The following is a 19,302-nucleotide window of genomic DNA, read 5'->3' as shown; positions in this document are numbered from 1 at the left end:
CTGCCATCGGGGGCACATTGCCACCTACTCCTGGGGCTGAAACAGGGTATTCCCTTCACAGTCCATTCAAGTGGATGTACATGTAGGCATGGGTATCATCCACTAGGAGCCTGGCTGGTAGAGGAGAATGCAATATCTTCCCAATTTCCGGGTTAAGTGTCATGACCAAGATTCAAACCCACACTCTGCTGCTGGCAACACCAGAGCTTGGGCTCGGTGAACTCGACCGCTCGGCCAAGACGCCAGAAGATGTTTAAGACTACAACTCTTCCCACTTTACAATATTGGTTTTAAAAATGTCATGCTGAAGGACACAGGTGTCATGACGGGGACTAGAACCCACACTTTGCTGTTCAGAAACGCCAGAGTTTGAGTCCGGTGCTCTTAACTGCTAGGCCATGACACGCCACCAAATGTATACAGATCCTTAAAGACAACAACTCTTACCACTACTGCTGATTTCATGATATCCCTCCAGTTCTTGTCGACTGTTGCAAAGCGTCGTCCTTCCTCAGGCATTTGTGCCATGATGTCCGGGGAGCTGAAGATGGGTTCAAGGTAGAGCCAGGTGGCCTGTACCTTCAGCCACTCATCAAGGATCTCCTGGAGGAGAAGGAGCTTGCTCTCCCAAGACCTGAAGGAGGCAGAGAGAGAACAATGATTATTAAAGGAATATTACAGAATTGGTTTTGCTAACAAAACAGTTACTGGCAGTAAGCACTCTGTGTAATCCACCATATACATAAACTGACAAACCTGTAGAAATTTGAGATTGATCGGCCATCTGGGTCACGAGAAAATAGTGAAAACCAATTACACATTTTGCAAGTCATGGGTGGACGAAAAAAAATGAATAAAACGCTCACTGAGCGATAAACTCCAAACACGAAAATCGTCCGTCGTTTTGCACCAAGACAAGCGCGTAGTATTTGAAAACAACCAGTTGTAAATAGAGCTCCAGCTGGTCATTATCAACCATTTAAACACCCCCACATGACGCCCTCTCCACCAATAGGAATTGCGAAACTGTCTAAGGTATTTATGAATATTTTTTTAAACCATTGATTTTAAATTAAACTTACTTGATCTCATTTTCAAATGGTTTGATGAATGGAGATCCTCTCATGGTTTGGGTCTTGACAATTTGATCATCTAGCAAGACCTGAATGTCATCCACTGAAGACAAGATCATGGTGCCGGTCTCACGGTACGGGATCATCACAAACTCCATCTGTTGGTTTAAAAACGTAATGACTTTCACTCACAAATCAACAATTATTGGCATACACCACTTCATGTCTGATGACATGTTCACAGTTTTTGCTGTCTTAATGTGTGTAAAGATATGGATCACTAAGGAGTAACTACAAATAGTAAACATGTGGGTGGATACAACTATTCTTGGAGGAGTGTTGGCTCCGAAAAGAGCTGGTGTGATCTTGACGTTTCGAGGCGAAGCGGATCAAAGAGCATAAAATTTATATATCTAAAAGAGATGCCTGTTATTTTCTTCACCAAGCAGACATAAAAGTCTAAAAAAAATTCATGTCTGGCCAATTAGAAAAGTTTTCTTATGGCAAAATATTTTGCCATACACACGTAACAAAAATGGCATATACGCGTCCATAAAAATGGTCTCACAACGAAACTGCATGCACAATGAGACACTCAGCGTTCTCCGGGTTCTATTTCTATGGTTAGAGTACAGCAACTTTTCTGTAGAATGACAATACAGCGAATGGACCATTCCACCATGGAATCTAAGTCCAGGTGGGAACACACAGTAGAATTACACCAACGCCAGTCATGGTAGTTTTCCGTGTAGCCACGAAAGAAAAAGTCCGATGGAAACATGGCTAAGGAAAAATAAACAACCAGTCTAAACAACTAAAGAGTGTGGTGTTTAAGCATAGATTTTTATATAAGAACTAGGGGGCGCACTGGTGATGCTGCTTGCAGAAACGCGACAGGACCGCAAGGAGACACGTGCGCCCTTCTGTACGCCAGTTGAATATGAAGTACCGGTTGGAGTTTGTGTTTATTGAACGCTACGCGATGCTGTTTTGTCAACTTACAAAATGGCCGCACAAACACATGCTGTGCGATGCTGTTTGTGAACTTAGAAAATGGCCGCATGCGCGCCTGCTGAGCCGCGTATATAGGCCAGTGTGCCCTCTAGTTCTTATATATAACTCTATACGTTTAAGTCATATCCTGCCTAAGTAAATAGATGGTTTTATCAGGAAAATTATTGCAAAGAGAAGTGACATTTCAACTGTGGAACTTACCAAATCCCATTCTGAGATCATTTTCTCCATAGCTTTCTCCAGTGAGTACTCTTTGCTTGCTGACTCGCTGATGGAGTCAAACTTAGGAAGGAATGGCTCCAGATTCATATCAATCATCTTGGATAAGGTGGTGTCCTGAATAAATGAAAATCAAGTAGTAATTTAGTAAACTGCTTCCATTCACTGTCATTTATTTACTTCAGTATGTCTGTATGCATGTATTTATCTATATAGTTGTAGAATTTTGTAGCCAATCGTATACCAAGCTACGCATTCATGTGTGGTGATATTTGGTCATGTAATGGTCAACTTGATATTGTTAATGAAATACACTCACTGATCATTTTAATATTACCAACGATTGTTTAGCAAGATAAAGGTTAAAAGTACACCTTTGGTTTTTGGAAATGTTCAATTGTTTTCCTATACAAATATAGATGTATACAACAAAACAGGTTCCATTTTTGAGGTATCGCCTAAAATTCAGAGCAAAAAAGGTCCGACTGCACAATCTCAGAATTTTTACTTATCAATCTCAGATTTAAATTGTTACTTAACAATCTCAGATTTAAATTTTACTGGGAAAAAAAAAGGTATCTTTTTACATTACTTCCAAGTGAAATATTTCTCAATATGGCTTCTAACCAAAAGTTGTTATTGCAATTAATGCAACTAATTTTAGGAGTGATAACCAAACCTATACCTTCCCTTTAAAATAAAAAACGCTGTTGCATTTTACCAAGTGATTCTTGCAATTTGGGCAAAGGTACAAAATTTAATATAAACAAAGAAATAGTGAGACAGACTACAGTCTTCAATGGTTCTATTGGACTGACCTCATCCGGCTTGAGAGGGAAGCCAACGATTTCCGTCATCGATTCCCAATGACGATCCCTCAACCCCGGATTACACAACGCTGCCACCAACGGGATATAATCCTTAAATGTCTCCACTTTGTCCTTCATGCGTGTAGCGATCTTCTGCACTGTGGGGATGTCACCAAAGGTCTTCTCCAGCTTGTACAGGGTACGCCAGTAGTTGCCGACGTCGCCGTCCACTTTGTCTGGGTCCACCTCGTGCATGGCACCATCCATCCATTGCCTTTTAAGTAGTGAAAATAATAACAACAATAATAATAAGAAGAACTTAATATGTAAATTTTTTTGTTTCACCCATATGCATCGATGTGTGTTGGCACTGTATACTCAGTACTTTGTTAAGTTCTGTGAACAATATCACAAGCATATTACTCGGGTGGGATATGAAATCTACGACCTTTGCAATTCTAGAGCAGAGTCATACCAACTAGACTTGCACTAGAATTGCAAAGGTCATGGGTTCAAATCCCACCTGAGTAATATGCTTATGATTTTTTCACAGAACTCTGGAAAGTACTGAGCATACAGAGTGCTAACACACATAGGTGTAAATGGGTAACACCAAAAATAAATATTCTTTATCCCGATGCAAATTTAACATCTACTTAGTGTGTGGGTTTTTTTCAGCCAAGTAGCTTCCTTAATGCATCTTACAAAACTTCTGTTCATCAGGCCTCAAGGCATCCTGAAATCATCTCATCTCCTTAGGAGTATGCAGAACCAGCAGCCCAATCGTTACACAGGCTGCTAAAAACTCACATGAACATGATGAACAGTATCTACCCTTGACAGTTTCAAGCAATAACTCTTTACACAACATTTCAGAATCTTAACTGGGCCTCAATTTCAATCTGATATCCTTTTAATTAGAAAAAAAAGCTGACACGTGATAATATGGCAAGCAGTTGGTAGAGCACAGGGATGTCACATGGATGTAAGTCCAGATGTCACAGGCTCAAATCTTCCTCAATGCATAGCTCACTATATCATGGTTGAATGTTTTACTTTCTTTCACTACGTTTGGACTCACTTGTGTTTAGTGTTGAATTCTACTGTAGTCTCATACAGCTTATGATAGGGCTGCAGTGTGCTCGTGATGGTGTTTCTCATCGGGTAAGCTGACGTCTGCCAACCAAAGGCTTCCTCCTCTAGGTTGAAGGCTTCAATCTATCAAAAGTCAAATCAAACAACAAACTCTACAAGTTCTTCTATAAAAGAGAGTTACACAAATAAAAACACAGCCGTCGATTTCTTAAAGAGTTAGGACTCGTCTTATCTCGAGTTAGGACGAGTAACTCGTCCTAACTTAGGATTAATCTTAAGGTCTGCATGCTACAGTGCAGGGTTGGGACTCGTCCTAAGTCCTAAGATTAGTCCTAAGTTAGGAAGAGTTTTGTGAAATTGACGGCAGGGCATTTAAATGACCCTCTACAAAGAACATAGTGCAGGATCAAGAAGGATAGGGCTAACAAAAATAGTATATTGATCCAATTTTTCTTGCATCATCATTATATTCTTGGTTGCGCCATTTTGGGAGTCAATGCCCCTTTGTATTATACAGTGTAGTGTGCATTTTGGGCGACTCAGCTTTACATGTGTACCATTGACTCCCAAAATGGTGAGCATGGCAGATATAAGCCCATGTGATCATTGGTGCAAGGGGACAATTAGCGTTTATAGGGCAAGTAAGAAGTTTTTTCAAAGAATTGAATAGAGAACACTTCTGGTTTAACCATTTCAAAATCTTCCAAAGTTAAAAAACTGGCTTCCACATCCAACTAGTATATCAATGACAAGATATTGACCCCTTGCACGCACATCACACGCGGCGACTGTGCCACGCTCACCATTTTGGTTGGCAATAGGTTTACATGTAAACGCTGAGTTGCCTAAAATGCGCACTTCACTGAATAACGCACAAAGACATTGCTCACCAGTATGGTGCATGCAAGATTTTTCTGATGATGATGTCAGGTGAATTGGGTCAATACATGGTAATGTTCTCATTGATTTCAATCAATCCTTGTCCGCCATTTAGGGGAGTCCCTATCATGTACAAACATGCACAAAAGATTTTACTCCCAAAATGATGAAAATGGTAGACACGCATTGATCTATGGTGCTTTCTGCATTGTGCAAGGGGTTCATAGAAATCAATAGACCCCTTAGCATAAAGCGAAGTGCTACAAGGTACCCTAAGGTTACGTGCACTTTTTTACGCACAAAGAACAGCATTCTTTAGGCTTCAGGGATGGCGCTTTTTTTTTGGGGGGGGGGGGAGAATATTTTACCTTCTCTGAAGCAGCCTCCAGCCTGGCGGTGAGAGCTTGAGCCTTCTTGAGGTATCTTCCAACCTCGGACAAGTCCCCAAAGGATGAAAACTCCTCCAGCTGTTTGGAGTAGCCGTCCAGCTCCTCTTGGAATCGCTCTCGTTTCAACTGCAGGAAAAGTAATGAATTCAGAAGAAACTATTACAACCGGAACCATTGAATATCTCTTGCTCTCTAGTCGACCGAAGTCGGAACCTTGTTGAGATTTGCCCGTTCTTGTCTATCCCAAAGTTAGGAAGATCAGTTGCAAACACCCTGATGTCCCTGGCAACTAAATCTGCCTCTTTTTGCATTTTGAACCTAAAAGGAACATTACAAAATTGGTTTTGCTAACAAAACAGTTGCTAGCAGTGTAAGCACTCTATGTAATCCACCATATACATAAACTGACAAACTTAAGTTTGAGATCGATCGACCATCTGGGTCACTTAATAAAATGCTTACTGAGCGATAAACTCCAAACGCAAAATTAGGTTATTCATTTCTCACCAAATATGAAATTTCAGACAGAAATATTTCAAGGGATGTTTTCTACTATCATCATCAATAGACCGTATAAGTTTGATGTAAATCTGTCACGATTTTTGTTACAAACCAATTCAGTAACGTTCCTTTAAACATGTCTAATGCCAACTTGTTGCGGTTTTTAAAAGTTCTGTACAACAAAAAAGAAAAGTCTTTCTCACCACAAAACAAGTATCTTGCTGATTTGTGTTGTCTTGGTTACATCCCAAAGTCAATAGCATTTTTGCAGTGATAATGCCCTCTCATGATAGCGTGTATATTATGGGTCTTACATGTACGGTGAAAAGATCATATTGCACTTTCTGAATACATAAAGTAGATCGAACACGTATGACCATGGCAATGATAAAAAGAGTTAAAAAGTTAGGTGGTGTGTTATAACCAATACCAACGGTTTTAAACAAGGCAAGTCTTATCAATTGGGTAGGCTTAATCGGCCCGGGAGTGGCTCCTTATATAGCGTTCATGTGCTGGCGCTGTAACATACAGTATTTCCTGCAAGATGTGGGACTACGTTTGAATTATAAGACCTAATCCTTCTAAAGCACCATGTAATGTTTACAAGGTGCTGTGGGGCAATTTGCTGCCGATTCGACCAGGAACACTGGGGCAAACCCCTTCTCTTTTCGATAAGTGCACTGTGTTCTTTTACATGTGTTCCACAACACATGGGACCAGCGGCATTACGAAGCATTGGTTAAGTGTCTTGCTTTAGGACACAAGTGTCACGGCTGGGGATTCGAACCCACACTCTGCTGATATAGGACAAAGAGTAGGGCTTATGTGATTACCTCAAGACCCTTCTGATATTGTGACGTCTTCTCCTGGACGATCTGTTTATGCTCAGAGAAGATCTCAGGCATGCGCTCATGCCATTGGAACGTGCTGCTGTTAAGCCTCATCTCAGCCGGAGAGAAACTGGCGTAGTCGACGAGAAATGCCAGCCGGTCCCGGCTCAGGGTTAGTCTTTTCTCAAGCTCAAAGATAGTCTTCTTCTCAACACCCTCGATGTATGCTGAGAGCTCCATCAGCTTCTCTGTGTTAGGTGGTGTGGTGAGGGCCTTCTCTGCTATAGCTTCATACTCGTCACACAATCTGTAAGGAGTTTAAATGGCGTTATACATCACTTCAACCTTAAAATGGGTCTGAACATATTTGTAAAAATGGGTCTAGGGTCGATTTCACAAAGAGTTAGGACTAGTCCTAACTTAGGACTAGTCCTAGGAGATATACAAATATGCATGGATAGTCCTAAGTTAGGACGAGTAACTGGTCCTAACTTGAGATAAGACTAGTCCTAACTCTTTGTGAAATCCACCCCTGAACATTTTTGTAAAAATGGGTTTGAACATTTTTGTAAAAATTAGTCTGAACATTTTTGTACAGGGAATTTTGTGGTTCGACCCTGTCTTTCGATGACATTAAGTCAAATACAGGTTTGATTTTGAACTTTTGACTGACAACAAATTCCTCCTTGAAGTCTGAAGACCTCTTTAGCTATTGAACTCAAATTCCTCCTTGAAGTCTGAAGACCTCTTTAGCTATTGAACCCAAATGACATCTCCAATTTGGCTCTGAAAAAAGTCAGAAAAAAACAAGTACATAACAAAATAAAAATTTGAACTTGGAGTTTCTCTTCCACACTCACTTTCTATTGGCCTCTGCATGGTCCATGTTCATCCTAGCCAGGAGACGACCACTCAGTGTTTCGGCTCTCTTGGCCAGAGCACGGATCAACTCATCACAGTGAAGCTCAAACATGCCGAGTCGTATCACCTAGATGATAAAACAATGGACATTCTCAATAAGTCTTGGTCCCAGACTAAACACTCTAGATATTGACCTTAAACAGGGCCCATTTTCATAGAGCTGCTTAAGCACTAATTGGAGCTAAGCACGAAGAAAATTATGCTTACCAGAACATGGTTACCAGCCAAACTACCACATCACATGTACAATGTGTGACTGGTATCCAGCTGATTTCTACTAAGCATGAATTTGCTTGGCAAAACTTTCTTCTCTTTACATGTCTTAGTAATCTTTCAAAAGAAAAACAGTCAAATGTATCAGGAAGGTTTTTTGTCATTTTGATTCTGGTCTTGTAGTCTGGTCCAGTGAACATTTTGAGCCCTGCAGTCTTGAAGATTTTCCCCAAGATTTAAGCCCAGAAGAGCCCGACATGTGAGACACTCCCTTCAGACTCTAGACTGGGGGGCTGTGGTCAATTGGGTCAGTTCTCAATTGGGCCAGTTCATTGGCAGAATAATAACTAGAGAAGTTACGGTTTAGTCATGACATAGATTCTTACTACAGTTATTTATAACAGTAACTTATCAAACAGTGAAGCTAGGGAGAAAACTCCAGTGAGTAATATACAAAAAGTGCAAAGGGAAGAAATCAGAGTGCAGTGTGGTGCACTACATACAGTAAGAACAGCACTCGGATCATTTGGATTGAGTTGACATTTAGTTCAACACTCGAATGGGAGACTCTTGGGACGCTGGCGGCAGCAGATAAAGTGGTCCTTTTTTGCGGCTCTAAGCATGCGCACACATGCTTAGTATTGCACACAAAGGTTTGAGCTAGGGCACTACTGGCCAGGGCCAAATTTCATATAGCTGCTAAGCACAAAAATTTGCTTAGCATGAAACTACTTCCTTGATAAAAACAGGATTACCAACCAAATTTCCAAGTGGTTTTCAGGATAAGCAGATAACAGCTGAATACCAGGATCAAGCAGTATGCAACAAAAGGAAATTTGGTTGGTAACCCTGTTTTTATCAAGGAAGAAATTTCATGCTAGAAGCAGATTTTTGTGCTTAGCAGCTTACTGAAATTGGGCCCAGAACTGTTAAAAAGGACAGTCCGAAAGTCTCCCATTAACACGATGGAGAAGATTTGTATCATTCTTAAAATAGTCAAGAAGATTCGCTTTCTTACAATCCTACTGTTTTCAAGAAAGCAATGAATCTACCAATGCACTCATACTCGATTCAAAAGGGAAAGTGAGAAAGTTATTTATAAATCATTAGCAGAGTAAAAATTGGAATAAAAAGAGAATAACTATATTTTAAGGATCACAGTAAATGAAAAATAGAGTAAAAACAGAGTTTCACCATCAAACCTACATAGTGCATAATGTCTATTCTGTGGACGATAAGGTTTTAGATGCATATTTGGGACCCAATTTCATAAAACTGCTTAAGTATAAAATGCAGCTTAGCACAATAAAATTATGCTTACCAGAATAAGGTAACCAGTCAAAATACCATTTCACATGTACCATTTGTGCCTGGTATCCTGCTCAATTCTGCTAAGCACAAATTGCATAGCAACATTATCTGCTTAAGCAGCTCTAGGTGAATTAGGACCAGCTGGTGGTGTGTGTCAACAAATCAAGTAAATCAAATTGCGTGCGTGCAATGTGAGAGGATCGAGTGATTTAAGCTTGATACGTTATATTGTGCTTTTAAAGTAATTTTTAGTTTTCTATCAATCTAAAAATGCAGTATTAAGAAAAAATATGTTAAAGGAACACGTTGCCTTGGATCGGTCGAGTTGGTCTTTGAAAAGCGTTTGTAACCGTTTGTTATAAAATGCACATGGGTAGAAAGATGTTGTAAAAGTAGAATACAATGATCCACACAAACATGCCTCAAAATTGCGTGGTTTTCCTTTTACCTCGTCGACTAACACGTCGGCCATTTATGGGGGTCAAAATTTTGACTCCCATAAATGGCCGACCATGTTAGTTCGCACAGTAGAAGGAAAACCACGCAATTTCGAGGCAAACTTGTGTGGATCATTGTATTCTACTTTTAAAACATCTTTCCAACCATATGCATTTTATAAAAAACGGTTACAAACGCTTTTGTTTTGACCAACTCGTCCGATCCAAGGCAACGTGTTCCTTTAAAGCTTTGTGCACATACATGTTGAGCCATGAAGAGTGACATTTGATGTGTCTAGATTGTTTTTGGATTAAGTGTCCATCAAACACTCAGTGCAATAATGTTCTAATTTAAGAGTGTATCACTTTTTGCACAAAAATGTCCTCCCCACACAGAAAAACTTACAGGTTTTAAAGTCTTTTTTTTTAACTCTTTGGTGCACAGTGCACAAGGCGGTCGCTAGCAACCACCAAAACACATTCAAATTGGACTTGATAAAACCTTGTTATATATACTGCCCTGATTCGATTGTTTAGAGCAATTGTTGAGCTTTCATTTGATGTGATGTTCAACAGGGTACGCTATTGAAACATTTTGAGAAAAACATGGTTGATGGTGTTTTTTTTTAAATTAATCTGTGCACCAAAGGGTTAAAGTATCAACCCAAACAGTCACACACCCTCTAAATGTGGGGTTAAGTTAGTATAGACTGGTGTATTTTAAAGACCTGCTGAACGAAAATGTCAAGTCATGAACTTTGCTGAATTTCATTTGAAATGTTTTCAATGGATAAGGAATAATTATAAATAGAATTTAATTGTGTAAAAAAACAATCACTTTGAATACCCTCATCCAGCGCTCTTCTAAGAGATTTGCGAAAATCACTCTCAAAACGTCATAGTTGGGAGCTCCAATTTGTAAAGCTGCTTTGTTGCAGCGTGGAGGTATAACAAATCAAACTCGCACAAATGACGTCAAAGCATTGTCCTTTGATGCGCGCCGTCAACGACAGAAGTGTTTTTAATTTTTCAAAACCTTTAAGTTGGGGCCTAATTTTTTATTCGATAATTCTGAAAAATTCAGAAGTGTACACATATCAAAATTACATTAAATGGTGAACAAGTGCATTATAAACAAGTTAAAATACCATTTCCGTTAAAAACATTCCGCTCAAGTAGCTGTTTAAGAATTAAGGAGGCTCTCTAGCCAACGACACACTAGGGGTTTAGGGTTAAGGTTAAGATAAACAAAAGGGAGACACATAGAGAAACAGTAAAGTAACTACTGTGCTGTTAAATCTGAAAACATATGTCAGTGACAGACAATTGCATGCATAAAGCTCAGTTCATACTTCCTGCGAAAGCGAATACGACGTGAATTTGACGTCACAACTCTGTTTTCGCTACGATATTTGCAAGAGAGTTGAGCACAACTCAACCCCTGCGAATTATTCGTTGCGGATTTGTGACATCAAATTAGCTTCGAATTCGCATTCGCAGGAAGTATAAACCAGGCTTAAATGTTTAAGATTAGCAAGCTTTACAAACCTTCCTTTGGTCTTCATCCTGTAATGCATTCAAATGCAAATAAGCAGATAGACAACAAGCCAATGAGCATGAGGCAATGTAAATACATGCAAATGATGCAATGAATATTCATGAGTCAAGCCAAAGCGATATTAGGATTAAAGCAATACAACCTGGCGAATACAACGAAAATGCTGGGAGTTGGACCCCTGGGTATCCAATGCATCACACAAACAGACAAGTTGGGGGAAAGAAACGCAATACATGAAAATAAATGACATGCAACATGCATGTAGTAACTTAACAACATTATTTGACAAACACATCTTAAAGGAACACATTGCCTTGGATCGGACGAGTTGGTCTATAAAAAGCGTTTGAAACGGTTTGTTATGAAATGCATATGGTTGGAAAGATGTTTTAAAAGTAGAATACAATGATCCACACAAGTATCACTCAAAATTGCACGGTTTTCCTTTTACGTCGCAAACTAACACGGTCGGCCATTTATGGGAGTCAAAAATTTGACTCCCATAAATGGCCGACTGTGTTTGTCGACGAGGTAAAAGGAAAACCACGCAATTTCAAGGCATGTTTGTGTAGATCATTGTATTCTACTTTTACAACATCTTTCTACCCATATGCATTTTAAAACAAACGGCTACAGAACGCTTTTCAAAGACCAACTCGACAGATCCAAGGCAACATGTTCCTTTAAATACCAGATAAAACATCAGTAATGTTTAAAACATTGCAATTGGTTTTAATGGCACACATTGCATTCTGATTAGGCGCGTTTTTGGCTATACAAGGCGTTTGGCATAAAATTGTTCCGACTGGAAAGATGCTTTAAAACTACACTATGCTTGGGTGGACACCGTTCAGCCATTATGATAAGCATTTGAACAAAAAATTATTCTGTTTGGTAAGCAGTTTGCAAAAGGGAATTCTTTTATTTGTGTTCAATTCCGTAAGAACACAATACTAAATTTAAAGTGAAAAGGGAAAAATGTTTTTAAATAATCATTCTCATGTAAAATTTTCTGGTAAGATTTGTTTACATTTCATGAAATACGACAGACCAACGAGAAGAACAGGTTAACAAAAATGTAGTGAAATGTTGTAAAAATTTAGATAAAACATATTGTAACATGCTCTTATCTACAGATTTGTCAAGTTTCAATAAATCTACCAACTAAGTTTCTATGTCATAAACGATGAGAGACATCAACATAAAGATGGCTAATACACATTTTATTGACTTTTCACCTTAAATAAAAAAAATGATAACAATAAAAAGTTTGCTTTATAAGTCAGCAATGAAGTCAAATTTGAAGTTTTTCACTAAGATGTGATGCAACTGAAGCTCTATCATTTCCAAAATAAGTTACATAACTTTAAAAATTATTAATAGTCACTTTCAAAATAAAGTTATTTTATCAAAGTTGCCTAGGAATTGGGCAAGAGCTTTTTTCAAACTTAAACTCTCCAAATATTTAATCCCCTGCACTCTACACTCAGATTACATTGTAGTTAACTATTTGACATACCTTGCGGGTGTTGTATGAAATCTCATCTCCTAGTTTGTTGTACTTCCGTACTTCCCGGGCATATTCCTCAAAAGAATGCTCCTCGGCCATGAAAGCTTCCACATCAGTGTCGGCCTGGAAAGGGGGGGGGGGGATTGATTCAGATACAGTTAGACTGCAGGGGTCGATTTCACAAAGAGTTAGGACTAGTCCTAACTTAGGACTAGTCCTAGGAGATATACAAATTGCATGGATAGTCCTAAGTTAGGATGAGTAACTGGTCCTAACTCAAGATAAGACTAGTCCTAACTCTTTGTGAAATCCACCCCAGGACTTGCAATTACGAAGGTAGTGAATTCAAATCCTACCAAGCTCAACCGCTGATTTTACAATGACTAGAACAAAGTATTGTCCTCTAGTTACTGAATAACAACTTCTTTACTTGTGCATTTCATAATCATAGACGTTAAACCAATGTTTAAATATGAGAGAGATTAGCTGTTGACAGCTTGTCATTTATATCCCCTTGTTTGCCGAGTTCCCTTGCTGAGAAGATCATCTAAACAAACAAAATACCCCAACAAAAAAAAACAAACAAACAAACAAACCCTCCCCCCCAACAAACACCCCAACAAACAAATAAACAAACAAAAGTTGTTACCTGTTTGTTGATGAGGAAGTTGTACTTGTCATAGATCTTAAGATGCTCCTTAGGAATGACACTCTCCTCACTGATGATATCTCGGATCTTCTGTTTGTGTCTGCTAAGAATGTCCTCCAGGATGATGGGCCGGAGAGTGGCTTTGGACTTTGGTCCGCTCTAAATAACAAAGGAAAACAAGGAAAAGAATTAGGACAAAAGTAGAAAAACTAGGGGGAAAAAGGAAAAAACTTTTCTCCTGAAGACGAGCAGAGTGTACTGTTCAAAACGTCAAGACCAAACCAGCTTCTTTCAGAGCCACCACTACTTTAAAATAGAATTATGACATGGTTGTACCTGACAGTTTGCTATCAAATTAGTAGGAAAAAGGTTATTAAATGTGTAGTGAGGTGGCTCTCCTTACCAGAAGCAAATAATCGGCGCTTACTTCTGCAGGGAACTCCACGCTAATGTCAAGCGTATTTTGCGGGCTAGCAGTGAAATTTTGCTTGTGCGTATGTGTACTTCACGTTACTATGCGCTCTTTGCTTACACAGCTAGTGCAGAAATTCATTGCTTGCACAGTAAGAGGAGAATGGTGATCCTAAGCGCAGAATTCGGCGCTAAGCAGAGCCATAAAATTAGGCCCGATTTCACAAAGAGCTAAGATTGATCATAACTGCAAATCAATCGTAGTTGCTAAGTAAAGTGTTACGTCACAATACAAATCACTATGGTGATACTGAAAATTGTCTTGGGATCTGGGATCTGGGATTTGGATAGTTACTACGTAACACTCCTGGTGGAGTCAAGCAGGGTTGGGTGTGCGCATGCGGTTAGTAGTAATGCTGGGTGATGTGCTCGAGAGCAGCTGTTTTGAAGGCTTTGTTGTCTTGTATGGTAGTTATGTTGTACAGAAGTTTGTTCCAGTCTTTAACGGTGTTAGGTAGAAAACTGAATTTGTAGCAGGATTGTTTGGTAGCAGTTGGAATGGAAGTGTTGTGCGATGGATTGTATTGCTTTGTGAAATCAACCCCTGGTTGAGAGAATTCTAACCGATGTTTCAACTTACCCACTCAGAGTAGAGCTTAGTCTCCACTCTAGGAACCACACTGACCGCCTTCAGCATCACGTCATACACGTTGAGTAAGACTATCTCAAAGTCAGAGAAGGTGGGCTCAAACTTGATGTTGGAGCCATCCAACACTAGCCTCATGACGAATCCGGAATGCTCATGGGCACGGATTGAATCCTACATTATGGGATCAAGGATGAATAACATTGTTTAATTTTAGAGGTCAATACAAAGATTGGTCAGTACTTCAGCCTGGGCCCAATTTAATAGAGCTGCTAAGCACAAAAATTTGCTTAGCATGAAATTTCTACCTCGATAAAAACCGGATTACCAACATTTCCACATGATTTTCAGGATGAGCAAACATCAGCTGAATACCTGTTACAAACAATATGCAACAAATGGAAATTTGGATGGTAATCCTGTTTTTATCAAGGAAGAAATTTCATGCTAAGCAAATTTTTGTGCTTAGCAGCTCTATGAAATTGGGCCCTGGTTCATACTTCTTGCAAATGCAAATGCGGGTGAGTTTTGGTGATGCAATAACCGGTACACGCTCCCAGGGCAAATGTGATGCAAGAAAATTTGCTTCCCACAAAGCATTTGCAGGAAGTATGAACAAGGCTTTATAGGAAAGGTAAACATAAGTTTTTTAAATGCATCCTTTTTCCAAATCCTTGGACCTCCTCAAAAAAACCTCTTTCAATCATGTAAAGTATTTAAACTATGAATAGAACCCTAGCATTGGTCGCCATCAAACGTGATGTGTGAAAGGCTGTCATTGGCTGAGAGTCGTGCGCAGCACACTTTTCTATTATTTGTCATCAAAGATGGCCGTCAATGACGCCATGTGCAATCCATCAACAGACCCCTTGCATATGCCTCACTCAGTGAAGCTCCAGGCACTTCAACAATAAGTATTTTCCTGCGAGGCATTTGGGGCTACGTTTTAAGTATAAGACCTACTCCATTTACATAGCACCATGTAATGGTTTACAAGGTGCATTGTTGTACTCTTTACATGGCTTTCTATCAGCCACACAAATTTGTACTTTGGTCCAAAAAGAAGGGGGTGTGTTGAAAGACGGGGAAGACTCCCTATCAATTTACAGCAGCACTTTGTTTATCTTTTACGACTTACCGGTGGTTGGCAGATGAGATCAGTGAAGTCGTCTATGGAATTGAGGCACAGGCCTTGCAGCTGCTCAGTCATGAGCGTTGCTGCACAGTTGAAGAATGATTCCAACTTACGACCATTGTGATTGCTGGGTACCAGTTTACGTCTGTTGCCCTGGTAGTAGATGTTCTGCACCTCTGGGAACCACCTTAAATCAAGTTAAATTTTTCAGTTAGATGATTCACAAGAAGGTGTGTGTTTAGATATTTTTCAAAGAAAATCTTATATATTTGACAAACTATTCATCACTTAAAGGAGCACATTGCCTTTGATCTGTCGAGTTGGCTTTTGAAAGAGTTTGTAACCGTTTGTTATAAATACATATGGGTAGAAAGATACTTTAAAAGTAGAGTACAATGATCCACACAAACATGTCTCGAAATTGCGCGGTTTTCCTTTTACTTTGCGAACTAACACGGCCGGCCATTTATGGATAAATGGCCCACCGTGTTAGTCAACGAGGTAAAAGGAAAACCACGCAATTTCGAGGCATGTTTGTGTGGATCATTATATTCTACTTTTAAAATATCTTTCTAATCATATGCATTTCATAACAATCGGTTACAGAGCTTTTCAAAGACCAACTCGACCGATCTAGGGCAACGTGTTCCTTTAATAACTCATCATTGTGAGTAATTTGTTTTCACCACTTGAAAACTGGACATCATTCTAAACTTTACTTTGAAAATGTTCCCTAAAGCAAAAAGGGAAGTTCCAGATGCCTACTCCTAGTAACAATGCTTACACGTAGGTGAAGTTTGCGATAGCGCAATGTATCAATTTCCTTTAAGTAGTTTTGGTTCTGAGAAGAACGAGTCGTTGACAACTCAATGTTTTGATCAGTATGTTCTGATCTCTTTAGAAAAATGCTGGACTCTGTTGCTAGATGCTGCTTAAAGGGAAGGTACACGTTTGGTAATTACTCAAAACAAATAGTAACTCAAAAACTGACTTGGTAACGAGCATTGGAGAGCTGTTGATAGTATAAAACATTGTGGGAAACGATTCCCTCTGAAGTAACATAGTTTTTGAGAAAGAGGTAAATTCTCACTAAAGTAATAAAAGACTTCCAGTTAGAAGTCTTTTACTCCTACATGTATCTGAAAGCACACAAATTTGTCCAACAAGGGTGTTTTTTTCTTTCATCATTTTCTGGCAACTTTGATGACCAATTGAGCCCAAATTTTCACAGGCTTGTTATTTTATGCTTATGATGGGATACACCAAGTGAGAACACTGGTCTTTGACGATTACCAAACGTGCACCTTCCCTTTAAGTACTGCCTTGGAGATTAACTGTTAGTTGGGCTTGGCTCGATGATGCGCGAAGGCTCGGACGGGAATAGGATAAGCTTCGATTTCTATAAGACTTACTTCTTGAGTAGTTTTTCTTTTGCTGCATCAATGTGCCTCATGACCAGATTCTGAAAGATGGCCAGCTCCATAGACTCTGTCTTCTGATGAAACTCATTCACATCAACTAACCGCAGGTTTCTGTAAATCAAATGCGGAAAGAGGACATGTTAGGAATGCAGTGGAATACATACAATTTTTAAACTAAACAGTGCGTTTTCATTTTTAAGTACTTAATTGTGTACACATATTCTTCAAACACAATAAAAAAATCCACCATTTGGTATTAAGCATCAGTGACAGTTTTTAGCTGGTCAATTCTTAGAAAGTTTTAATCAGACATTTGACAATTATGTTAAAATATCCTCACTAATGGCATGTGATCAATAGTGGTAAGACATCTATCTAGAAAAGTAGGAGTCTGGGGGGGGGGGTTGAATCCTGCCTGAGAAGTATGTCAGTGGGAATTATTTTTCCACAGGACTTGGGAAAGCACCGAGTATAGACCATGTGAACTTTGTTTACACTAAGTGTGACCTTGTGCATTCCTGGCAGGCAGGATACTGCACTGGTCCAATGGGAAAGCTGACATTTTGTGTCATAATTTCCATATAAATCCAAGAGTTATGAAAGTAAAAGATGGACAAGTTTTGAGATGTGCCCCCTTTCATTGTATCAAAAGTTGATAGGAATTAGACAGTGCCATCTCCATAAAATATAGATCTTATGTTTTACTCCATTAGGCTGTGTACAAACATGACAAATCGTACCTGCATGAAGTCCAGGCTCTGTGGCTCTTTTGTAAACAAGATGCGATATCCCATGTCACATCGTCTATACGGTGCTTCTCAAACATCAGTAACAAGTAATAGTTAATAGACAACAGTCAACTTACCCAAAGGAAACATGCCAAAGCTCCAAGACCTGTAACATGGTAGGGTTTGTGATGTTTAAATCTTGGCTGGTCGCGGTCTGTGCTGCAATGAAGGATTTGTACCACGGCTTGGGTACGATCGACAACTCCGTCCTGTGAGGGGGTTTCGTCTCTTCTTTATCCTCTTCCTTCTCGCGTGGATCACGTAGGACGAAGTCCACTGAAACAATCAGGCAAACATTCCACATTGACAATGACTCAATCAATTATTTCTCTAAGCCTAGACTGTGAAATGAATACACCTTGATCCGAGGCCTCACTTTAAGTTCACAAAAACACTAAAAGGAAAATGCAGCCGCCAATGGACGCGGCAATGTATCCCTGGCTTCAGAGACTTTGTCTGTTTCTGACTTGCGCAAAATTTCATAGAGCTGCTTAATGTCTGATTTTGTGCTTACTGTGCGAGTTTCCACTTCATAGGGCTGCAAACTGTAAGTACATGCAAAGGTAATAGTATGGTAACCTTCCAGCGCTCACATATGAAAATAAATGATGTAACAATGCAAACTCATGGCGATCAGGCAAGCTGGTTGCCTAATTTTCTTGCAAAAATAGGTTACCAGCCAGAGTACCATAAAATTACCATTGCTGTGACTGGTACCCGGCCATATTTTGCTTGGCTAGGAACTTTGCTCAGCAGAATTTTCTGCAAAACAGCTTTATGAACTAGGTTCCTGTGCCCAATTTTATAAAACCTGTCACCACAAAAACTAATACGCACAGACAAATAAACTGCTTTGCAGAAACTGGTTATCACTAAAAAGTCCATAATGTTCACATTGTTTTGACTGGTACCCGGCCATTGCTTGCTTAAATCCAATAAATTTGCTAAGCAAATTTTTCTGCTGAACAGCTTTATGAACTTGGTTCCTGGGCCCAAAATAAAGCCTGTAAGCACAAAAATTTGCTAAGCACAGAAAAATATAGCCAAGAGATAAAGTTCACATGATTGTGACTGGTACCCGGCCATTTCTTGCTTAGCCAAGCAATTTGCTAGGCAGAAATTTCTGCTAAACAGCTTCTGATCTTACCGATTGCTTTCTTGACACTCAGGAGGTAGTCTTCCCTCATCTCGTCCGACAGGTTCTCAATGGTCTCGGAGTGACCCGTCTTGAGGTCGTTGGAGACAAGATGGAGGACGTTGATCAACCAGGAATCCTCCATGGGTGCAACGTGCTCTGTGTCGATGCCATTGTGGATGTAGTAATAGTATCGCTGTAAATCAGACAGACAGGTTTGTTACAGTTTAGCAATTTTCAACACAACATTCTGTTGGCATATTCCTGATTAAAAAGAGTGTCATGGCCGAGTGGTTAAGAACATCGAACTCAAGTTCTGATGCAGTCACCAAAGTGTGGGTTCGAATCCCGGTTGTGA

The 19,302-nt window shown here is 39.6% G+C and overlaps 1 protein-coding gene across 3 annotated transcripts in view; it reads right to left on the bottom strand.

Moving 5' to 3' along the window:
- LOC139939630 (dynein axonemal heavy chain 7-like) overlaps window positions 1-19,302 on the bottom strand; it is a 114,502-nt gene that overhangs the window by 89,361 nt on the left and 5,839 nt on the right. The window contains exons 6-21 of one of the 3 annotated variants that reach the window (XM_071935672.1): window positions 18,957-19,140; window positions 17,887-18,085; window positions 17,013-17,132; window positions 15,604-15,787; window positions 14,460-14,639; window positions 13,409-13,567; window positions 12,769-12,882; window positions 11,392-11,427; window positions 7,670-7,797; window positions 6,813-7,116; window positions 5,458-5,604; window positions 4,197-4,333; window positions 3,125-3,389; window positions 2,289-2,423; window positions 1,083-1,231; window positions 448-634 (exon numbers count right to left, since the gene is read on the bottom strand). In XM_071935672.1, coding sequence (XP_071791773.1) covers window positions 448-634; window positions 1,083-1,231; window positions 2,289-2,423; window positions 3,125-3,389; window positions 4,197-4,333; window positions 5,458-5,604; window positions 6,813-7,116; window positions 7,670-7,797; window positions 11,392-11,427; window positions 12,769-12,882; window positions 13,409-13,567; window positions 14,460-14,639; window positions 15,604-15,787; window positions 17,013-17,132; window positions 17,887-18,085; window positions 18,957-19,140 — 2,628 coding nt within the window. Of the gene's footprint in view, window positions 1-447; window positions 635-1,082; window positions 1,232-2,288; window positions 2,424-3,124; window positions 3,390-4,196; window positions 4,334-5,457; window positions 5,605-6,812; window positions 7,117-7,669; window positions 7,798-11,239; window positions 11,258-11,391; window positions 11,428-12,768; window positions 12,883-13,408; window positions 13,568-14,459; window positions 14,640-15,603; window positions 15,788-17,012; window positions 17,133-17,886; window positions 18,086-18,956; window positions 19,141-19,302 lie in introns of all 3 variants that reach the window. The other 2 variants (XM_071935673.1, XM_071935674.1) reach the window with 2 other exon arrangements.

The sequence above is a fragment of the Asterias amurensis genome, chromosome 7 (genome assembly GCF_032118995.1).
Source record: "Asterias amurensis chromosome 7, ASM3211899v1".
NCBI classification, from domain to species: Eukaryota; Metazoa; Echinodermata; class Asteroidea; order Forcipulatida; family Asteriidae; genus Asterias; species Asterias amurensis.
The sequence above is the reverse complement of the archived record's forward strand: the minus strand, read 5'-3'. Positions and strand labels throughout refer to the sequence as shown.